The following is a 22,405-nucleotide window of genomic DNA, read 5'->3' as shown; positions in this document are numbered from 1 at the left end:
TTGAGTGCGTCACAGTGGTCGTGGGTGGGGCCAGAGGTGGTGCACCTCCGCTCAGCCCCGTCGATGGGCCAAACAGTTCGTCCAGCTTCAGGGCTTCCGAAGAGGAGGGCAGCACCCGGGGTGGCAAGGGGGGAGCAGGGCTCACGGGTGCCTGTGGGCGTGGGGCCTTGGCCCCCTCGCCCTGGTTGGTCTTGGCCAGTGGAGAGCTGGGCTCTAGAGGGGAGAGCCCTGGGGGCCGCGTGGTGGCTGGTGGCTGAGGGGACGCCACCGATGAAGGGGGAGGTGACACTGCAGTGGTTGTCGGCACCCCTGCTTAGATGAAAAATTTTGGTACCTTTTTCACTCACCATAGCCACAAGCAACATTTAAAAAAGTACCGTGCAAAAGCAACAGCATTTAGACCCCCCCCCCGAATATTTTGCCCCCACTTTCATACACTTCCATAAGTTTTTGCAGCGATTGTTGTACAGGATACAGCTTTTAACTAAACCTTAATGCAATGAATCTCCATGTAGCAAATACCCTGATATTACAAATTTTCTCGATTCCCGAATGCCGCCTACATTGCAGTATGTTTCAACAGCTCCAGCTAACAAAAGTGTTGGCATAATGAACTCGCTACACAGATTCTCTGTTAGTGCAGAATTACTAGAAATTTGGCGTAACTATGCGGAAGTGTCATACTGATAAAATAAAAAACATGGAGCAAATCCCATCCATGTCCGAATTAAGGAATGCCAAATGCAGCCCAGCCCACTTATAACGGCCCCAGTAAATCATGAATGGGGCCTATGCTGTCGTCAAAATGCACTCAGTCGCCAAAAGACCTTTTTGAGGCTCTGAGGAACCGAAAAAAATGGTCCAAGCAATCGAACAGTCCAAAAATATCTTTTCTGCAAAAAACTGGCCTGAAAACTCGTGAACTGTGCCCCCTCATGCGTTCCATTTGATGCCGATTAATGCTAAGTTGGGGGGTGCGATAATTATGTGGGAAAAATTTTGAGCAAATGTTTTGGAGCGCTAAAAGCAAATTTAAATAGGTGCAAATCAGGATTCTTATGTCAGCTATAGAAAATATAACCATAACATTACTTTCAGGCAGAACTTACCCCTTATAAAAGTACAGGGTCGCCAAAAGCACAAATTGCTAAAGCACTTTATTTACCACACGCAGCCTCATCATCACTCCCCGCGTTCCGTGGTATAATGCTCACAGTAGACCATACAGTTCTACTCTCGATCAGAGATTTGATCAGAGTCCGTATCGACACTGCAATCGCTGTTTCCAGTAGCGCACTATGCAGAACTCATTGATGCCGAAGAGCCTGCTAGCAGCGCAGTTACTATGCTTTAGCCCGTACTCGAAAGCTTTCAGCTTAAAAGCAGCTGTATAACTTGCGCACCGCCCCACCGCGATGCGGCACCAAGAACACGGTAGACGGTGGAACAAAGCAAATAACACTGACTGAACGAAGGAACAATGACAACGAGACGTGGAGACACCTTGCAAAATGACTATAAGCATAATGGAGGTTAAAAAAAAAGAAAAAAAAAGAAGAAGACGCCGAGCATAACCAATGATGATGATGATATACCCAAGCACGCTATAGCCGCCCGTTAGCAGTGCACACAACAAGGCCAGCTAAGTTCAGTACCCCTCCAAAGATGGCGCTTGTTGCCACTAGCAGACTACTCTCGCGGTGGTAATACTGGTGGTGCGACGATTATGTGAGAAAAAAAAAAGTTCCGATTTTTGACGCACAATGTTGGGGGTGCGAGCATTATGCGAGTAAATAGGGTATATTTCGAAGCATGTTTCTAGGGTCAAATGCTTTTAATAATTCCAAGTTTTTGTTTCTAACATGAAAATGCCCTATTTGATTCCTTTCTATTCAACATTCAATGCTTTGCTGACTACACCTGCATCTCTGACAAGACAAACAGCCAACACATGTACAGATATTTAAATAGCACAACCGACCTGTCGAGAAATTTGGATAAAACTAGCAGCAAACCAAATGCTTGCTTCTACATGTCATAACTTAACCAAGTCTGGCTATTTTGACATGATAGATTGAAACGTGGAGTCTATCACACCACCACTAGTGATGTGGTAGATAGTTCACATCAATGACCAGCACATTTTCAGTCTCCTTTCGCTTATCCTTTTTGATCCTATGCTGAAAAATTTTAGGGCACTGGTCAGTAGAAGCTTTTTCTTCCTCTTTTGCTTCATAGCCTTCTGCCAGTGGCTCCTGCTGACATCACTTCCCTAATTTAAACACATTAGGCCCTGCATAGCTTTCCAGCACTCTCGAGAATATGTCTAGTAAGTGACACCTTTGTGGTGTCACTCGCTTACGCTTCAAGTATGCTTTTGTCCGACATAGCCTTGAAATGCTTGATACTAACAAAAAGACGTGACGGTGAAATACCTGCTTGCTTTCACAGCTGAACCTTTAGAACAATTGGGAGTTGTTCTGTGCTGTCAGAAAACTTTCCTAGCAGCTCGAGGAACCCGCCATGACTGCTTCGCTCACGTCTCTCAGTTCGAAAGGCTTGCAGAAGGTGCTATATCAAGTGCACAAAGCATTTTTTCGTAATTATTTCCCTACAACTGCCTGTCGTGACTTTTAAATATTTACATGCAAGTTTGTTACGCTCTATGCTTTTGTAGTTATGAAACATATGTATTAAGCTCAGCACAAGAAGCATTATAACTGCCACCATTGTGATGCCTTTATTCTGACTAAAGCGGCCCTAAAGCATGTACACGGAGCTTGCAGCATGCCACTGAACCATGCGCTTCTCATTGTCACTTAATCAAATTACATCGAATCACATTTTTGGAGGAAATATCATTAATATCCCCCTGTTTCTGCTAAATTTAATGGCGGAACATTGAGAGAGCCAGTTTGGAACAGTATTGTGTTTTGGAGCAGGATGGAGCAAATGGAGCCACACTTCCACCCCTGTAAATGAACGTCAAGCTTGTCTAAAAGCCTTGTCTACTTTTGACTTGATAGACTCAAATGTGAAGAAGCACATACACTAGTTTGGAGTTAATATCAATGAGCCCCGCATTACCATTTCCAACCTTGTGCATAACTTTTTGATCATAGGCATGTGCTGATAAACTCCAGCACCTTCATAGATGGCACTGAAGGGCAGCCTCCTTCAGCTTCTTTGCTTCACTCCCTTCTGCCTCATGTTTTCTGCCGGAGTGATGCTCCCTCAATGTGAATATGCTGGCAATAGGTCCTGTATGGCTGTCGGCAACCTTGAGGTTTCTAGAGAATGCAACCTTCAGCACATCACCTTACACGCTTGTTATTGGCAAAAAGGCTTGACAGTCAAGTACCTGCTTGTTTTCACAGCAGAAGCATTCAAACAACTAAAGTATTTCTTTGTAGCCAGACAAGTTTCCCCAATGACTTGCGGCAGGTTTTTCAAGATCTGCCTTGCGAACTGCTCTTTTCTCTCCACCGGCAATTCAAAAGGCTGGCAGGAAGTGCAATGTCACGTGCACATTGTTTTTTTTTTGTTTTTTTTACAATTACATTTAATCACTTGTGCCATGTTTTATTTGTTTGCAAACAAGCATCTATAATGCTCTATGCTCCTCTAGTGTATGAAAAGTTTATATCTATAACGCCCACTGCGAGATGCATTACAAATTAGCCCCTATAGCGTGGTTAGAAACCAGAGGTGTGTGAATATTGAAAATTTTAAATATGAGTCAATTACAAATATGAAAAGAAAAAGCCTCTGAATATTAAACATCTAATCAACGAAAAAAAAAAAAAACCCTAGATCACCACAGCTGTGGTGAGCGGCGTGCTGTCAGCATGGTGTGCTGCATGTCGCTGCAGGAAATGCACTGCTAATGTGGATGCACCATATTCACACTTCTGAGTTGGGCCTCTTACTATACATAGGTCATCTGTTGGCGTGTTTTGATACTAGATTTATGATATATTGAACTAAGGTCCCTTTCAGAAATGACTGCAGTAGTATAGTTCAAATTATATAATAATTAATCAGCAGTGTCCAGGAGTGACACTGTGAGACCAAATGCGTTTCTTGCCTGTGGCATTGGCTTGTGGCGGCCTGGGTGGGGGGTTCTTCTTGACAGGTGCAGCCGTAGCTGTGGCTGTGGGTCGTGAAGGTTGCTGCGGCAGGCTCGTGTGGCTAGCCACCACAGGAGGGCGCCCCTGTGGCACGCTTCCATTTGCAGCAACCAGGGTGCTCAGGGTGCCTGCAACAAGCACTGCCTAGTCAAAACAATGCCTCAAGTACTGGGCCGTCCAAAACATGTGCGAACAGTGGTCGCTCTCTTCAAAGTGACACACCCGGCCATGCATTGAAGTGGCTGGCCGTTAGAGCAAGAAGCAACAGGGACAACAGTTCCTGCTCCACTTTCCTTCGATATGCGGCCCCATTGGATGCAATGAACTTTAAAAAGAGTAACAAACCGCTCGCATGTTCGTACATATTCTAAGCTAGCCCCCAAAAAGGTATCCCTACAACAGGGATTTCTAAGAAGCTCAGGTTGTGCGCTCCACACCCTAGATGTGGTGTAATCAGCCTATACAGAATCCACGATCAAGTTTAACTCTTTTCTTGCTTTTAAAAAGATTTTCCCACAAGAAAAAAAGAAAGCATAAAATACACGAAAACAATACCAACGTAGCTCCTGTTGTGGCTCCCTAGCTGAAATGCCAAACCTGCCACTGAGACTAGCAGTAAATAAATAAATGCAACAAAGGAAACCTAATACAGTCATATCTAACCAGCTAATAGCATCCATCAAAGGAAAAGCGGGCCGTGAAGGGCTACAGCTTCTGGTAAGCGCACGAGCAGCATATGCTTGGTGAAAATGGTCTGTTGTCAGATGCAAAATGTCAGAGAGCTCAGTACCTATTGTACATGAGATCTGTAGGGTGAGTGACTAGGTGTGGCACAGGTTTGGATTATAAATTACGTACAAAAAATATTTGGCACCTTTAAAATCACCAGCTTACAAAAATCGCATGTTAATGGGCTAGGTCTGCTGCTGTATGTGCTGACTAATGCAAATTTCAACTGTTCTGCAGTGGGCTTCATCCACCTGTCCATCAGTCTGTCCATCCATCCATTCATCCGCCCATCCACACACACCTGTCTGCTCTTGTGGCCCTGAAATTGCCCTTCGAATATGCTGACCACCGGTGATCAAAGCATAGAGGCTTGGTAATGAAAGAATTAAATGGCGTGGCCCCTAAGCTACTAGCACAAGAGGCACTCACTGTGGGTGCCCGCAAGGCCCCCGTAGGCCACTGTAAGGGCTGGGTCTGGCAGTGGAGGTGCCGCCTGGGAGGTGGTCAACATTCCTGGAAACGGAACCATGGCGGATCCAAACGACTGCGATGCCGAACCGCTCACAGAGGTGAGGCCGGGACTGTGCAGCTGGTAGGGGGGTGCGCCATTGCTGCCCACGGAGGAAGTTATCCCAACCACAGGCTGCCTGGGGGCCACGGGGGTGAGCGATGGCATGGTCCCTGGCAAAGAGGGGCCCAGCAGGCTCTGGGGCTCTAGCGTGGGCGCCTGTCCAGAAGAGTCCAGCTTTTCCTTTTTTGAGAGTGGCTCTGTAAACAAGGTGCCAATTCCCACACCTTGTAACATGCAGGAAAAAGGCAGTTACATTTTGTTACATTGCTAGTAGTAAACGGATGAAGGCAAGTGATAGCATTATGACAGTGCTAACTTTAATAACCAGAATTGCATAGTAGGCCTGGCTGATCGTTACTGTGACAGCAAACATGGGTACGCTATGAGGCGAGCCTCAGTGCTAGCAATGAAACTTTTCTTTTTACAAACACATCATAAGATGAATGCAAGTTTCCTATGCATAGTAGCTCTACGCACGTGTGCAAATATTAACTTGTTCCAGCACAAATGCTGATTAACGTGGCGTTCTTATGCGGAGGACTACAGTACCAACCAGAACAAATGTGTCCACCTTGGTCGCAGGAACGAGAAGCTTCATTTACAGTCATTAGCATGCTTTTGTGTCCAAAGGAACTAAGTTTTATGTTATTTAACAACCATTTTTCAACATGACTCAACTATCCTTGAAGCAGGTTTCACGGGCCTTAGATGTCAGCTTCATCTTGGCTTGCTTTTGCGCTTGGCAAGTTTTTGAGCAACAAACTAGTGGCTTCTCATTCGACGGCCTTGGTAGCCTATCTACCAAGGCTTAAGCGAGATGGTGTGTGTGTATGGCACATGTAGGAGCGATCCAGACAGAACCTCATGAAGACTATACTATGTTCAATGCATAGCACAACATTCTTTTACTGTTGAAACTTGACAAGTTTACTGCACAGCGTGCCAGTGCATTTAGAGTGAGATGCGATGCGTGACACCATGTGTATAATGCATGAAGTACTAGGTCCAGGAATAATGCAAAACTCTCAAATGAATGCAGCAGAATTAACGCTATAAAATTCTCTTTAGTACATATGCATGTTTATGTGCATTAACTTCAGGCATTTTGCAGGAATTCGCACTGTATGTCATATGAAGACTTTTAGTTCAACCTACGCAAACAGAAGCAATTAAATCCAGTCACAAAGGCACCTATCTAGGTTTTAGGAAGGTAACTGTTTCTGCCAACAATCTACGAAACTTAAGTCCAAGGGCCACACAAAACAAGGAAAAATTCATTACTTATCAATACTGTTAGGGGAGGGACAAGCTGAAGTGTAAGCTTTTTGTGCAATTCAATGCCAGTAGTAATGTTGAAGAACATGTAACAAGTGAGGAGACCTGCACCTCAGGGCATGTTGGCTACACTATTTCCCTGTGCATAAAGAAATCCACATGCTCCACTTCTTTCTGGGGTAGCAAGATTTTAAAAAATCCAATGTTTAGCAGCACGCAGCACATGGCTGAATTCACCCCAAAGGAATTTCTGCCTCTATAGCAGCATCTGACCTTTAAGCCTGGTAGAATGGTAGAGGTCAAAATAATACTGCACCTTTCCTATGAGCCAAATTGTAAACTGGTGTATAGGAAAGGTGCAGTACCTGTCACATTTCACTGAGCACACCTGATCCAACAAGTTGCAAGAGGAGGGAGGAAGGTGGGCACTGGCTTAGTCATTGCCAAATCATGCAAACCAGAATTTATTCTCCATAAAGTTTTCATAAATATCCACCACTTGCGGATCGTTAAAGGGACAGTCTACTGCAGGAGATGAGTATCAAAATATTGGCATATTCTGATAGATCTCATCACTTAGTCTCAGTATCAAGGAAAGAACTGGCGATTAAACAGGAATACATATTTTAAATTGATCAAGAAAATCTGGTTTTAGCAGATGGTGGCACCATACTGTGTCCTTTCGTTGCTACTAAGTGGTATCTGTTTGAAGCATCTCAAGTGAACAAACTACATTTTACGACTATGCTACAGCATCATATAGACAGTCATACTTGTTCATATCAACTTAAGACAGCGTGTGTTCTTCTATTTCAATAAATCACAGCTTCATTTATTATTTCTTGATTCTCAAAACTAGCACAAAACGAACTCGCACAACCAAAGATGCTGCTATGCTTATAGTGGCATTGCCATCAGCAGCGCTGGTCCAGGCATTTGCAGCAGACATCACTGGGTTAATTTATTATTTATTTCATTTTATTTAAAGCTATATTAGCATTCTCAATTATATTTTTAACAAAATCTGTGCGTCTTAGTTAATGACATGTTCTGCATGCGACATAGGTGGCGCAGCAGTCTTATTCATAGAGCTGCACAGAGTGACTATATTAACAGTATGTCGTGTCCATGACGTTTGCATGTTTGCAGAAGAGGTCTACCATGAAAAAAAACTGGACTGCCATGTTTCTCAGCTCCACAGTTCGGTATTCGTTAATAGAGCTTTCGAATGAAGCAAGAAAAGAATTGTCAAAAGTTAGTAGACTGTCTTTTTAATGTGCACCGACATTGCACATCACACAGCTTTTGTGTTTCCCCTCAATCAAGAAGTGGCCACCGCGGTGCGGTCCGTACCAAGGTACTCTGGTTCAGCAGCCGAGCGAATTTCAAATATATAGTAAAGAACATCATCGGATAGCTACTGGCGAGAGCAAGCATAATCTGATAATTAGACATTAATTAGTGCAACTGGCACTCAGATGTGGCAACACTGTGCAGTGCACCACTGGACAGCTACTGAAGATCACACAGTTACAATATAGCTTCTCAAATGGGGGTCCGTGAAACCCATGCTCATACGATAGCTCTGGCCTGGCTAAACAGTTAAACGCACAGATTCAAAGCCGACTTTAGTGTCTCAAAGCAAAAGAAACACGAGAGGAGTGCAGAAATGGAAAGCCATCGCGAGAGAGAGCAAGGGGAGCATCTATATCGTATGCTGGCATTGGTGGAACTCTGGCTGCACTGCAATGCAAAGTGTCGTGGGTGTCCGACAAGCAAGCAGCGCGGTATTGGGAGGAGTCTGATCCCTTTTAGCATACCATGCTGGCACTGACGTATAGCCTCTTCCCAACGTCCTGTGCAGGCCGTGACACGCTGGCTTATCAAGTCTGTGTGCTTTAGAGACCAGATTAGCTCCGACTCAATTCCAATTTCATGCCCTGCTCCCAGAATTACGACAGCACTCATCACAAGATCCCCCCCGCCCCACCCCCCCTTTCACTGGTCCACACGGGGTCCCCAACACATCCATGGCCGAGAACCACTGGCACTGGCTTAGTCATTGCCAAACCATGCAAACCAGAATTTATTCTCCATAAACTCAGCTTAATCATGTTGAGACCTACTAATTTTATTTGAGAAGTGTGCTATAAGGCATAGAGAGAAGGGGGCCAGGGAATGTGGAAGTAAGAAAACGGAGTGAAGACCAGCCCAACTCAAATTGTTGGAAAGGTTGCTCAGAGTTGGTAAATACTCCGAGCATTGCCACAGTTCTCCCAATGCTGAGTGGGCATTTCCTAATGCTCCACAGAGAGTGCTTTGCTCCTATTTTCACTCGCAGCATTTTTAGAAATGCCATGGTATTCATTGAGGCCCATCTGCTCACCCCAAGCAGACAAAAAAAGAGCCCGTACACTATACTAATTGGTCAAAAAGGCCCGCAGCTCACATAATGCTGCAAGTCAGCGGAAAGCCCCCTCGTGTGGAACTGTCCTTCTGATGAGTGAATTTTGGAGGCTGTTCAGACATTTACTTCACATTCAAGTCAATGTGTGGTTTAAAATGAAGCCCGTTTTCAGGACACTTTCTATGCCCATTGGGGCTTTTTCAGATTAGCTTTCAGAGGTCCATGCAGAAACTTTTCAGAACATTTAACGATTTCAGGGCATGCTTTGTACTCTGAGCAAACAAGCAAAGGAAGAATTACTGTAATATGTGTATTCAGCCGATTTTGAAATGTGTCCTGTGACCTTCATGTAGATGAACCACAAGGTCTCGGGAGGACCCTTTGGGCAAAGTAAGCAAATGTCCAAGTAGCAATGCAAGCCACACATTCTGGTCGAGCCAGAAGCTACGCTGGAAGATTTTGTCAAGGGAATGGTCCAGGTTTAAACTGCCATGCAACACATGCAAAGGCAAGGTAGCTCCTGTGCACAGGTTGGCTTTCCACCAAGTGCTACTCACCAAATATCTTGGTTTCCAATGTGCAGACAAAATCTTCCCCGTGGACTGTGTTTCAGGTTTGTCGGTTTCTCATCCTTTGTGTGTATGTGCATGTTTACCCGTAACTAATTGGCATTAACTGGCACTGTCTTAACCGCAGCGGCAAAGCTAACAGGCTTCTTGTACCTACAGCTTTTATAGCACAGATACTCTAAATTTGCAGCAGGAAAAGAGGAATTTCACACCAGACATTTCAACATTTGCAGAAGAAAAACATTGCATTTCATAGCGAAATTTCAGCACAAACACCACATAAGGAGTTAAAAAAAACCTTAGCTTCTGCAGCAGCCAAATATAAATCAGAAGTGTTTTCCGGCGGGGAGAGAACGCACAAAGTGTGTCGTATGTTCTTTGCTTGCAGTTTTGAAGAGAGCAGAAAGTTCGTGGAAAAAAGAAAAAAAAAAAGATTAGATGCCCTAAACTGATATGTCCTCACTATCGCAGTCTTCCCTCCTTCCAAGATTACCAAAAAATAACTAAAAGAAAGAAAAAAAAAAAAATGACAGAGTACTGTATTGTTCATCCACAGCAAACAAAAATCTATACCAAAAATTAAAAATGAGCTGCGGCTTCCATTGTGGATTCCCTTTGGCATGCATGCATTTTGCTACTCGTTTCATCACTAATGGCTTATGTGCCTCTATTATTGCACACTTACTCATTAGCGTACAGTATGAATCCACCTGCCTGGGGTCCTTGGGATCCAGTGGTTTCAATTTCCGTCAACTACCAGAGTTGGGAGCTGCTCCTTCCTGCTGCCATGTCACGTGACTTCACTAGACCAATTTGCATGAGGCCGTGTCACCTGCCAACCACCACCTGCCAGAGGCTGATGCTAAATTCAAACCACACGAGAAGCGATTCCCAGAAGTACTTGCACATATGTGGGTCAGGTCGTGGCGGCAAAGAATTGATGGACCAGACATCAAAATAGGGATGGGAAAATAGCCTTTGGAACTACAGGTGGGACATGTCGAAATAGACCGAAGACAGGAGCCCAAGTGGTTTAAAGTCCTCTTCCCCATTCGGGCAAGTCAGTTCGAGAGGGAGCCTGTGTTGAAGCAACATTAGTGCCACAGATTGCATGACTGCTGTGAGAACTCTATATGCATGTGGACGTTCTGGCATGGACTCTCTAAAAGCGGAGCAAAGTGCCCTGGGAACGTGTATTCCATGAGCACATTTTCCGCCTTGCAGCGCTGGCGATATTCCCGAAATCAACAATGCGAGCTAGTATTGACGCAAGCCAGGCAATCGTTCCATCATTCATTTACCCATTTTGATGAAGTTGTTGCTATCAATGTAACTGATTGAATTTAAATCTTTTTCAAAGTATGTGTTGGCCCTTTACCGGTCCGCTTTCAAGCCAGCCGTTTTGAAATTCCAGGCACTGATTTTTTTCCTTGTACCTCGTTCATTCCTTTAAATTTTCGAGGAAAGACTGCTTGAGTCACATTAGGTTAAAGAAACAACCCAAGTTTATAGTGAAATTTTAAACAATTCTGCCTACGCTGTTACCAGAAGCAGTCCTCTGTAGTGCTGTTATAATGGACCACTTGAGACACCCTGTTTAGGCCTTGAAAATCAGCAGTGTTCCTTGAACTAGGTGCAAGCAAACATTTGCTCATAACCCTGCTGATGAGTCGGATGACCTCTATTTTTAGTGCAACTTGTTTATTACCTGGCATGGTTATTGTCAGCCACAAACAAGCGGGATATTAATAATTACAAATAACGTGATAGTAAAAGAGAGTCCTAATCTGTTCAGGTACTGAGCTGTTCTCGTTTGGTTTGGCTTATGGGGTTTAACATCCCAAAGCGACTCAGGCTATGAGAGACTGCGTAGTGGAGAGGGCAGCGGTGACGGCAGGGAATCGATCCCATACCCTTGGGAAGAGCAGCTTGGGAGGAGTCTGATCCCTTTTAGCATACCATGCTGGCACTGACGTATAGCCTCTTCCCAACGTCCTGTGCAGGCCGTGACACCTGTGCAGGCCGTGACACGCTGGCAGTGCCCTAACCACTGCGACACCGCAGCAGGAAAAGCTGTTCTGACCATGGGCCATCTTGCACATTCTAAAAGTGTTCAAATTCACTGAACCAATGAGTTACTGTTACATACGTAAGACATCCACTGTTATACACATTCGCCTTCTGCGAAATTTTTTGGCTGAACTTCCTTCTTTCAACAAAAACTTCATCAAGCTACATCAGCCAAGTTGAAAATTGTGAGAGGACATGATGTGACTGATGCACACCGAGGAAGCAAGTGGCCAGATATTACCTCTTTCGCTACCGCGCCTATTCAAATCGATCAATCTAATCAATGGTTCAAATTCTCGCGCGCGCGAGCGGTTTGCGGGAACCTAGCACCATCTAGGTTAGAAAGTGGGAAACATGATGTGATGTTTTGTTGGTTTTTTGCTTTTCAGCGCTTCTTCCAGTGCCGTTTCGGATTGCGGAGCGAGCGCATCGAGCATGGCATCGTGGACGCTTCTAAAAGAGATTGCGTTTCTCATGAATCAAGCACTTTAGGAGCTGATTTTGCGGATGCAAACCATGAGGAAGATGCGTCAAAGTCGAGCCGGAACATCCAGCGGATGTGTCGCTCTATGTGCGCTCATAAATAATTATGAGCGGCGGAGCATGAGCTCACAGCTATACTATGTTTTCAATGTCACGTCATACGGACATCATTCCTTGCCAGCAGCTGTGACACGCATGCAGTTTTTTCCTAAATGAAACCAGGGAGTCGAAGTTGGTGGCACTATTTTTTTTTAGCTGAAAGAACAGTTTGACAATACTCTCTGAAAATTGTGTCATTTCTTTATGACAAAATTAGCATTTTTAAAGTTTTGTTCTTCATTCAATTATTAACATTTTTTTTTACTAATTTGTCTAATAAATATATATGTAACATTTATGTTATTGAATAGAACATTCTTTTAGCTACATTTAGATACCTAACAATGTAAATAAGACATTAGTGTTTAGTTGCCAAAAAACATTTCCTTCCACCTAGTAAAATTGCCCCCTTTTTCCGTGGTAGCGAAAGATGATATAAAAAGGGTACAGAGAGATCACCGAAATAGGGATGGGAAAATAGCCTTTGGAATTAGCGATCGACGAATTCAACGTTCAAATTTAGTGCCATCGGCAATGCTACATACTTGCTGTGTCACGTAGTTTGTAGTTTAAACATAGTACTTTCTTCTGTGAAGCTGGTCTTTCTCTACCAAAAGCAATTCTTTAAATGCTATTTTTTTCTCTCTAAGTTGCAGGTTGCGGCGTGGGCCTCTCTCGGCATAGCACCAACCTCCGAAACAGTGTGCACTCCTGGACAACGGCAGCAGCAACTCTCTCATAATCATATCAAGAGATCAACACAAGTGTTAAGAAGGCTATTTTTTTTTTCTGCTAAATGCTTTTCTAAATGCTATTTTGGTCAGAACTGATAATTTGAAAGTGCTTTTATTACGCTCTAAGCCAAAAATTGCGCCAGCCAATTTTCTTTTGCTCTAAACCTGTATCAAAAATAAAGGCTGAAATCAGCCTTTTTTCAGTCAGCACAAGAAAAAATTTTTAACTCAGATTCCTGACATTTTTATTCTTAACTGAGTGTGTGTGAAAATTTTTTCGATATTCAGAAACACAGCACATTTATGCGGAAATAAATATTTTTTTTATAAGTGCGTTCCATTACCATCAATTCTATGCATTTCTCACATTTTTAGCTGCCGTACATCTTGTAGCAATAAAGTTTGAAACCTATCAAAAATTTTTCCCATGGCAACTCTTTCGTTACCATGGGAATAATTAGTTTTAAAGCTGTCTGTAGGATTTAAACTAGAAATTTTATAAGTTACATTGCCACGACTCTTAAATCTAACCAACCAGTAAAGAGAAGTATACGCCTATTCCCAGCTGCATGCATGGAGCTCCAAATGTACAGAGCCCTTAGCAAATGGCATTTGTAAGGGAAATTTGCACTGTTCACCTGGCTCACATGGCCTGGCAGCCAGTTTACTGTGCGAGCATGTGCCACACTAGAACCCCAAACTATGTGCCCACTAGCAGTTCGGTGTGCCACACATTCAATAGGGCCACATGCAAGTGTGGAAGGGATGTTACTTTGTCTTTACCTTCATTTGCACCTTACTGACGGCCTTAAAAGTACTGTCAGTATGTGCTTGTTGCTGTACAGATGCGGACAACAGTAAATAAGCACATTATTTCCTTTCAACATTCTTCCTGCATTGCGGAATTTAACTGTCAGCCATGCCGCTTTGGGATATTAAACCCCACAAACCAACCATGCTCCATTTACTTATGTTCACGCTTGTACGCCACAATACAATTCGTGGGGAAACACTGTAGAAATGAGTCATGCTTAGACCACCCAAGGAGGTGGGGCAGGGACGGAGGAGGGCGGGTGGTTAACTTAATACCTTCTTGACAGCAGCACTGCAAACTGAAAAATTATCTCAAGTTGTTTTCGGCCAAAGCCTGTTAATCGCTGCAGCGAAGCCATGTACGAAAAAAGTTTGCATTCATTCTGAAGAGTCACACTACAGAACTTTATCAAGCCTATTTCCTTAGCAGCAATCGGAAGCTCCTATCTGAAGGTAACATATGCCCGCCCCTGGAGCTGAACAACATGGCAAAACATCCGAAAGCAAACTTTTCAGTACGAAATGTTCCTTTTCAGTCAATCGCCAGTATCTGCAAACCTGCACTAATATTATTAGCAATGCAACAAGGGTTGCCTGATGCCAGTGTGAGAAGAAACAATGCATAAGCAGAGATACATAACTTGTGGTGAAACTGTAGCTCTAATTGATGACTCCATTACCAGAATAAAACAGGTGCCATCACATATATCCACAGACACTTTGCTGATAGCACCCCTGCTGTCAACATAGTGGCAGTCAAATTTAAAAAAAAACAAAAAAAACTGATAACTTTCTAATTAATATTATCTCGTATAGAACTGCTACTGCACACTGCTTTTTACACTTGCATTTAAATGAAACCCAGCAGAATATGCCCCTTTAATGCTGCGCAATTATCATGCAATAGTGCTCTTCCGTGGCCCTGATCCACAAGGATGACATTTTTGAAGCCAACCCAACCAATTGTGACATGCGTGCTACAACCAGAAAGTGGCTGAACACCGGCAGCACCAATATGCTGCTTGCTGTAAAGGTGAACTTCTCAATAAAAAGTGCTACTTGGCACAGATCTAAAATGAAATTCCCCAGACTACAGGGACCCTGCAGTTCCTATCGTGCCACCGTTTCGGCTCTCAACAGGCACAATTGCTGCCAGAAAAAGAGCTATCATTAAACACGAATGTAGCGTGTCAGTCACTCCACACAGTGAATGCAAAACTAAGAGACACCAACATGCGTACAAATGCTGCTCTGGCGATGCTCTAATTGGGACATTTATATGGAATTCCTCATTCTGCACGTTCATGACCATGAGCTAGTGGACATTATGCCTTAAGGAAGGTCTATGAAGCTTGTAGGGCACATTATCTAAACTTCTTCCACAACAGAAGGAGCAATAATGCATTTGCAGCACACCTAGCAGCCGTCCTCCAGATGACAAATGGTTTTCGTAAAATTATGGTATTCGCACACAGTGAGGTGCATCCCACAGTAAACCCACCAAATGGCCTCGCTCTGCTTGCCAGCAGGGTCTGCAAACAGCAGCAGCTAATAATAAAGTGAACAAATCCTGTAACTAAGCGGTCCATTTTCCTTGAAGATATCCTTTTTCTCCTAATCAAAAAAAAAAATATATATATAATTCCACACTGAGTACCTGTAGTAAATGATGCCTTGGCACTCATTCAAAGCAGGAATTTAAGTTCCCATATTTTGGATGCCATTTTTCGAGGGTAAAAGTACTGCTATTACCTCAAATAAAGTAGTCAAACCCACTTATAACAATATTGGAGAGCAACAAAAATTGTAATGACCAATAGTTATTATATTTATATATTATTAAATATATTACATTAATGATAATATTAATGAAATGGCCAGTATACTTGGCCATTCCAGGTCAGTTTAAACGATGAGCTCAAAACTGTCTAACTTGGCTACTAATCTAAGCCCTTCACAGCACCCTACCCAGAACTCAAACCCCACCGTGCAGTTTCTCTGAAAGTTTGAAGCATTAGTATATGAACTTCTCATTTACTCTTAGAGTCTTTGCAATTCCAAGAGCCCAGTGTCTCCTGGAAGAGCCCTTTACGAGAGGGAAGCTTTTATACTAACTGTTACTCGTTCATTTATCCTTGATTCATGTAAAAAATAAGGTAACCTATGAGTAATAAATATCCCATAGGCAGAACTCACAGCCGATACAAGAGTGCTATACAGCAGCTACACAGGTACGATATGCAGCGTCCAGTCTCCAACCAACTTCCACTAGCTTTACCTGATGTTGCAAAATAGTACCGCCAAAACACTGATGGCATCAATACCACCTACACAAGGCACAACATTGATACTTGAACAAGCACCAACCTAACCAACAACACTCCGTTAGCAGCTATGCACTTCGAAGAAAAACCTACAAACCTCTTTGCAGAACGTTCAGTTGGGCTAGCTATACGCATATTAAAAAAACGACATGAACAACGTCACACAAGAACAAGAAAGACACGGGACGAGCGCTCATCCCAAGTCTTTCTTGTTCTTGACAAGAACACCTGACTCGGCACTGCCAAAATACGACGGCAGCTCTCACTGTTTTATCAATATATGTTACTTCTACTCTGTCATCCTGAACCTAACCAAAATGATACTACTAATCGACAGTACTTGAACAAGGTTCATCCTACAAGTCCCCTTCCTCCCTTCATGCAGGCACTGCCGGCAAATAAAACAAAGCCACGTGGTGGGGTGGTGTAACTACACAATACTTATGCCCCCAAATGCTGGTCTATCAGAAGTCTTATGTTAAGAGACAGAGTACAGAAATTAATTGAACCAGTGTCCTGCAGCTCAACAGTCGAAAAGACAAAGACGACCCACAAACCGAACTGCACAGGGAGGTTACACTAGTCTCCATCGAGAAGTGCAGTAGCCCATCACTAGCTAATGTGCCAATGATAATTCAGATTACAGCCAAAGCTATACACGGTAAAGAAACTTGACTGTGGGGAGTACCTGCTATGAGGCTTTTTTGAAATGGCATGGGAAGAATTCTTATGATTTCTCTTTGCCACTACCCCTGCCACGGCTGAAACAAGCAGAACAGGTCAACGAAGCTAAGCACTGAAGAGACTTCTAAAAGGCCGACAACAGCAAACAAACTAAGACAGCTGCTATGCGATCAGGAACAACTATAGAAAAACCACTTTTCCTTATTTTGTACCACCCAGCAACTCACGGATCATGGCCAAGTCAGAGCTAGGTGCTCAAGAATTAGCACCAAAAACCAAAATTTGCACCCCCCCCCCTCCTCCTCCCCCTTGCATTTCCATGCCGCAGCACGGCACTGCTGAATGACAAAGCCATTCCACTCCTAGAAGCAGCCAAAAGGGAAGGTGCACCTCATATTACGGTGACACAAGCATGAGGAAGACATCCAAATCAGCTACACCCTCAAGTGCACAGCAGTGTCTCTGGCAACACCTTCAATGAGTGGAGCCACAATGCGCGCAACAGCAGAGGCACATCCATTTGCCCAAACAAGTGCAGTGTTCTATTGTCAGGCCAGCCCTGAACATTTGCAAGCCGTGACATGCACAGCTGCGGCGGATGCTGCCACACAACGGTGGCATTAACGAAAGCACAATACCACAGATTCCATCTTGCATTCTTTTTATTCAATGCTCTTTTCGTGGGTCAGCGACCATTTCGCTAGACTGGTGAGTGTTGGCATTCAAATCTTCCACACTTTTTATTGAACACAAACGTGTGAAATCATTTTAACACCCACACACACGAACATGGGTGGACAATATGAAGTATGGCATTTTCCTGTCTTGCATGAATGTACAGCCCTCAAAACAAAAAAATAATGCAAAGACATTAGGTCGGTATGAGTGATCTCACAATCTGCGATGATCTAAAAATGATCATATGGTGGCTGTTGCCAGTACGGAGTGGGGTCCTGCAAAATCTGTACACTGCTTACACTAAGGCGGCGGCCTGCTGCCCCACAAACTGGTGACCCTCTCATTATATATATATATATATATATATATATATATATATATATATAAAAAAAAAGGAGCAAAAAAAAGGAAGCAACCACTAACAGGAAGAGGACACTCTCCAAGAAAAAAAAAAAAAAAAAGGACTCACAACATGTGCTTACAGGTTGCCAACACAATACAGGCAATGATGACAATGTGGTCCTGCAGGACACAATCATACAAGCAAAACAATCATTGCACCATGGGGCACGCACTGTCTACAATATGGTTGCTTTCCCAAGAACAAAGACTAACTGCCCCATCCGACACAGTGCAAGGGGCCCAGGGGGCAGCAGTGACGCCCAGCGGACACAGCTCCCACCAGGGGCGAGAGGGAGAGGAGAAAAGGCAGCCTCTCTCTCTACGCCACTGCAGGTTCTGCTATCACTGGATGCAAAGCTGCAAGGCTCGAGCTGGCTTGCACCCACACGATCTGTCTGCCACACCATCATTATATTACGTCTTAGCTGAGTGCCGAAGCTAAATAATGTGCGTGCTTAATGAAGCTCAAGTGCACAAGAAAAGCTCGTGCCTTAAGCCAAAGAAAAAAAACAGCAGTGGGAGGTCGGCACAACCTAAGCGAACAGAACAAAATGGTGCTGTCCTGCTTAGACAGTGTGCAGAGTGTGGATAAAATCTAAAATTAATTGCACTACCTTGTCCACTTACGACGATCTACTGAAAATAAGTCACAGCTAAAAAGCACACATTATGGTGCATACACCTTTTCCAATAGGCGGGTAAAATTAAATCTTGTAAAAAAATCAATGCATACCATGCATGCAATAGGTATGGCCATGTTTTACACAATGTGCGTTAAAATTAAAGCCACCTTGAATAGACAAGGCGCAGCCAGCACGAGCCAGAGAAACAACTGAGAGCAGAGAGAGCTCGCTCAGCTGAGCCAGTGGCAGACGCAGAGAGGAGCCAGTCAGTGTCGCGAGGGAGCCCCCTGGAGCGCGCCCGGACGTACACACCCCTAGCCACAGAGTGCACGTGTCCTGCTGCTATCGCGGAGGCCAGCTTTGTCTCAAAACGGCTCAAGCACAATTCCAGCACCGACAACCTTTGACTACGGCCCACACGAGAAGCACAGTCTTGGGACAACGCTGGCCACCCCATCCCCGACAATGACGGCTCCTCCCTACGCTGTCCATCTGGACGTGCTCACGCGTCCGTCCCGGCTTTTACGACGCGTCAGCCAGACGCCCTCCCCCTTTGCGAGGGTGAGCAAGCCACCCAGGGTAAATGGGCTTCAGCGGTCATCTCAAACAGGTTACCACACCCAGCATCGTGGGTCATCCGAAGCTCAGTGGCAACTAAAAAAGGCATGCTCATACAGCCCTCTCCTTGGGCAACTCAAAATGGTCAAATAAATAATGGGAACACCAAAACACACCACGAGGAGAACCCTGGATGGCTTGCCCGTGAGACTCACAATAAAGACCCCAGGCTGGCCTCACTTTAGAACACTGCACTCATGGGCTACAGATGTGCACCAACCGTGCGCGGTCTCCAAACTATTGATGAGCATGCGACAAGATCGACACTTCAGGCCTGGCAATACTTGTGCCAGCTAGCTCCACTCAGCTGGGAAAGCTCCCTCGATAGCAAACACCACTGCGCAGTCGGCGTGTGTCACTCTAGCTTTGCCACTTGGTCACACACTGACCGCAACATGAGACACAACAGTTTCTGCCCAGGGAATACAAGCTGCTCACATGCGTGTGCGTACATACACCGCCACCCTCTACCAGGGTGTACTTAATATGTATAAATCGCATAAAAACCGGTGATGGGTGGTACAGGGAAGGGGAGCATGTAGCAATGGCGTTCTATGTACAGATGAAAGGAACGCAGTTTTAGAGAGAACGAGGGGAGAGGTCATCCTCTCCTTCACAACTACTACTAGACAGGACCGCGGCTCTTGCTCACGCCGATGCTTTAAAAACTGCATGCGGGAATAAATACAAGGTCTGCCTTTAGCCTGTGCAGCACACACGCTCCCCAAATGCCCACAAGAGAGCAGTCTTGCCACACAGGCTGCCACTGGACGAGGGGCCCTGTGTGTAATCGCGTGCCCAAGGGTGCCCAGATACCACCAGGCCCTTTTTTGATCCCTGGCCGGAGTGCTGGGCTCAGCAGAGGGGCCGTGCGCGGGGGGCGCCCCCACCAGTGCCCCCGCTGGGCTGAGCCTAACCTGACTCCGAGTCCGAGCTGTCCGAGGAGCTGCTCGTCGACGACGAGCTTGAACTGTCGCTGTCCGACGAGCTCGAGCTGCTGGTCAGTCGGCTTGGACCCCCGACCACGTCCACGTGAGAGTTCTCCGCGTCTGCAAAAACAATGCCACTACTCTTCAGGCCCACGGGGGCGGACGTCACGAGTGGATGGAGGAGGAGGAGGAATACAGGAGTGGACCCAAGGAAAATGAAGGAGAAACAAAGGAGGCCGGAAAAGAGTGCAGTGGCATTTTGAGAAAAGAGGGATAAGACAACAAGCCGAAACGATGCAGAAGTAAATGCAGTAATCCGAAAACGATGCAGAAGTAAATGAAGCAGACATACAAATAGAGAAGAGGCGACGTGGACAGGCAAGGAATGCTCTAGGTGCATGGCAATCGGCTGCAACCAGTATTCGATGACGAGACTTCCGACCAAGCGTAGTCACCACCGGCTAATGCCTAGGGCCTTAACACCCTCAAAAGACTTCATATCCATCCAATGATCAAAATGACCCTTGGCTTTTCAGTCAACCAAAATCACTTAAGTACATTTCACCTTGCCCTACTCCAATGACTCACAGGCCGCCCTTTGTCCAAAGATGCTAAGAGCCTCTCCCACCAGGCACATGCTCAGCCCATTCACCCTTTGGCCAACCCCGAATTAGTGCTAGCTCTCGGTGGAGGTATGCGTCCAAGCCATCTTCATCAAATGGAGCCATTAATTGTGGCCACCCAATGGACACTATCGAACGCCATTCCTCTTTTGAAACCCGAGTGTGTGCTAATTTAAATTCCATCACCTATCTTTCACACTGACATTCTTCTGCCACCCCCAGGCATGTCACGCGCCTGTGCATTTTTCTCTCGGTGCCTTTTCACGTCACCAAACCTAGCCAGTGTTTCTTCCTTGGGCAACCCTAGTCTCAAACCTATTGATAAAAATAATAGGGGACACTTAAAACACAGCCCTCAAGGGTGTGACACGATAACATAGGCTATCAGTCCACATACAAAGCCCCGACCCCGTATGAACGTGCCTGCATGGCCTAAGGCTAACGTGAATGCAAGGGCACTGGCCGGCTCATTTTGATATCACCCTCCCGTATATAAGAGAGGCCAGAGTTGGCAGGTCCTGTCAAACTAACATTTGGCAACCCTTCGGCCAGCCAGTGCGCAGCCATTAGCTGCTAGCTACTGCCGAGAGCGCTACGCTAGTGATTTTTTTGTTCACAACAGCAACATCAGTGGATGGCTGCCGATGCCAACGCCGGATTTTTGAGGAATGAGGCCTACTTACAGCTCAACACACCCACTGAGCTAGTGACAAAAAGGTTGGAAATAAAAATACCGGCAGTCTTGCCAAATATTTTCGCAAAGCTGTTATGCGGCAGAGTGGTAAGCATTCCATGAGTGTACAAGTACAAGCTTATAGAGCAGAGAGGCTTCAAAGGAACAAATCAATGCACTACACTTTATACACGAAGCAACAACAAACAGCACACAAAAGAAAATTAAGCAACAGGAAACGGCAGTCCTATCACCTTAATTAAACAGCAGATGGTCGGCATACCATCCTGGATGCAGCATCTTATGAACAAATCACGCATGTTAATACAAGCTATTCCACAAGAGGAGCGAGCAGAGGAAAATGTGGTGAAGGAATCGGTGCTGCCATGTTGCCTTAGCTGGAAGCAGACAGTTCCGAGTCTTGGCACAGGTGTCTCAGGGGTAGCAGCAGCAGCTGGCTGAGTCGGCGTCCAGGAAGTGTTGACACAGTGCCCATGCTGTGAAGGTAGGGTCCAGGTCATGACTTAAGGACCAGGGTACTAGCTGCCGGGGGCCACACTCGGTTCAAAGGTGTCGTGCTAAAGCACCGGCAGCAGCTGACTAGCATTTCACAGCGTGTGCACCTAGACTGTCTCTCCTCTCCACGCTGCCTCTTCTCTTTTTATATGTCTACCTCATGTTCTTTTGCATCGTTTTCAGCTTTACTGTCATCTCCAATTCTTCTAAAATCACTACTGCCGTCCATCTTTTCTTGCCACTTTTTCCATTTTTCGTGCTTGTCCTTAGACCCAGTCTTATTCATGAGTGAAAGAAAAAGGGGAAGAAGAAAAAGACTGAATCCAAAGGAAGTACATGAAGAGAAGAGAACAAAAAAGAGTGCAGTGGTACTTTTCGAGGAGAGGGTGAAGACAATGATGAAGGCGAAAACTATACAAAAGAAAATGAAGCAGACTTATATAAAGAAAAGAGGT

The 22,405-nt window shown here is 44.9% G+C and overlaps 1 protein-coding gene across 17 annotated transcripts in view; it reads right to left on the bottom strand.

Annotated features, from left to right (window-relative positions):
• The window catches only part of LOC146184297 (homeotic protein female sterile-like), a 134,074-nt gene that overhangs the window by 26,694 nt on the left and 84,975 nt on the right, over positions 1-22,405 (bottom strand). For 15 of the 17 annotated variants that reach the window (XM_084609352.1, XM_084609353.1, XM_084609351.1 and 12 more), the window contains 4 exons: positions 20,127-20,258; positions 5,289-5,654; positions 4,088-4,258; positions 1-309 (listed from right to left, as the gene is read on the bottom strand). In XM_084609352.1, the coding sequence (XP_084465478.1) occupies positions 1-309; positions 4,088-4,258; positions 5,289-5,654; positions 20,127-20,258 (978 nt within the window). The remainder of the gene's footprint in view (positions 310-4,087; positions 4,259-5,288; positions 5,655-20,126; positions 20,259-22,405) is intronic. The other 2 variants (XM_084609348.1, XM_084609349.1) reach the window with 2 other exon arrangements.

The sequence above is a fragment of the Amblyomma maculatum genome, chromosome 7 (assembly GCF_055883805.1).
Source record: "Amblyomma maculatum isolate TAMU_Amacu chromosome 7, ASM5588380v1, whole genome shotgun sequence".
NCBI lineage: Eukaryota > Metazoa > Arthropoda > Arachnida > Ixodida > Ixodidae > Amblyomma > Amblyomma maculatum.
Note: the sequence above shows the minus strand (reverse complement) of the source record. Positions and strands in the feature narration are given on the sequence as shown.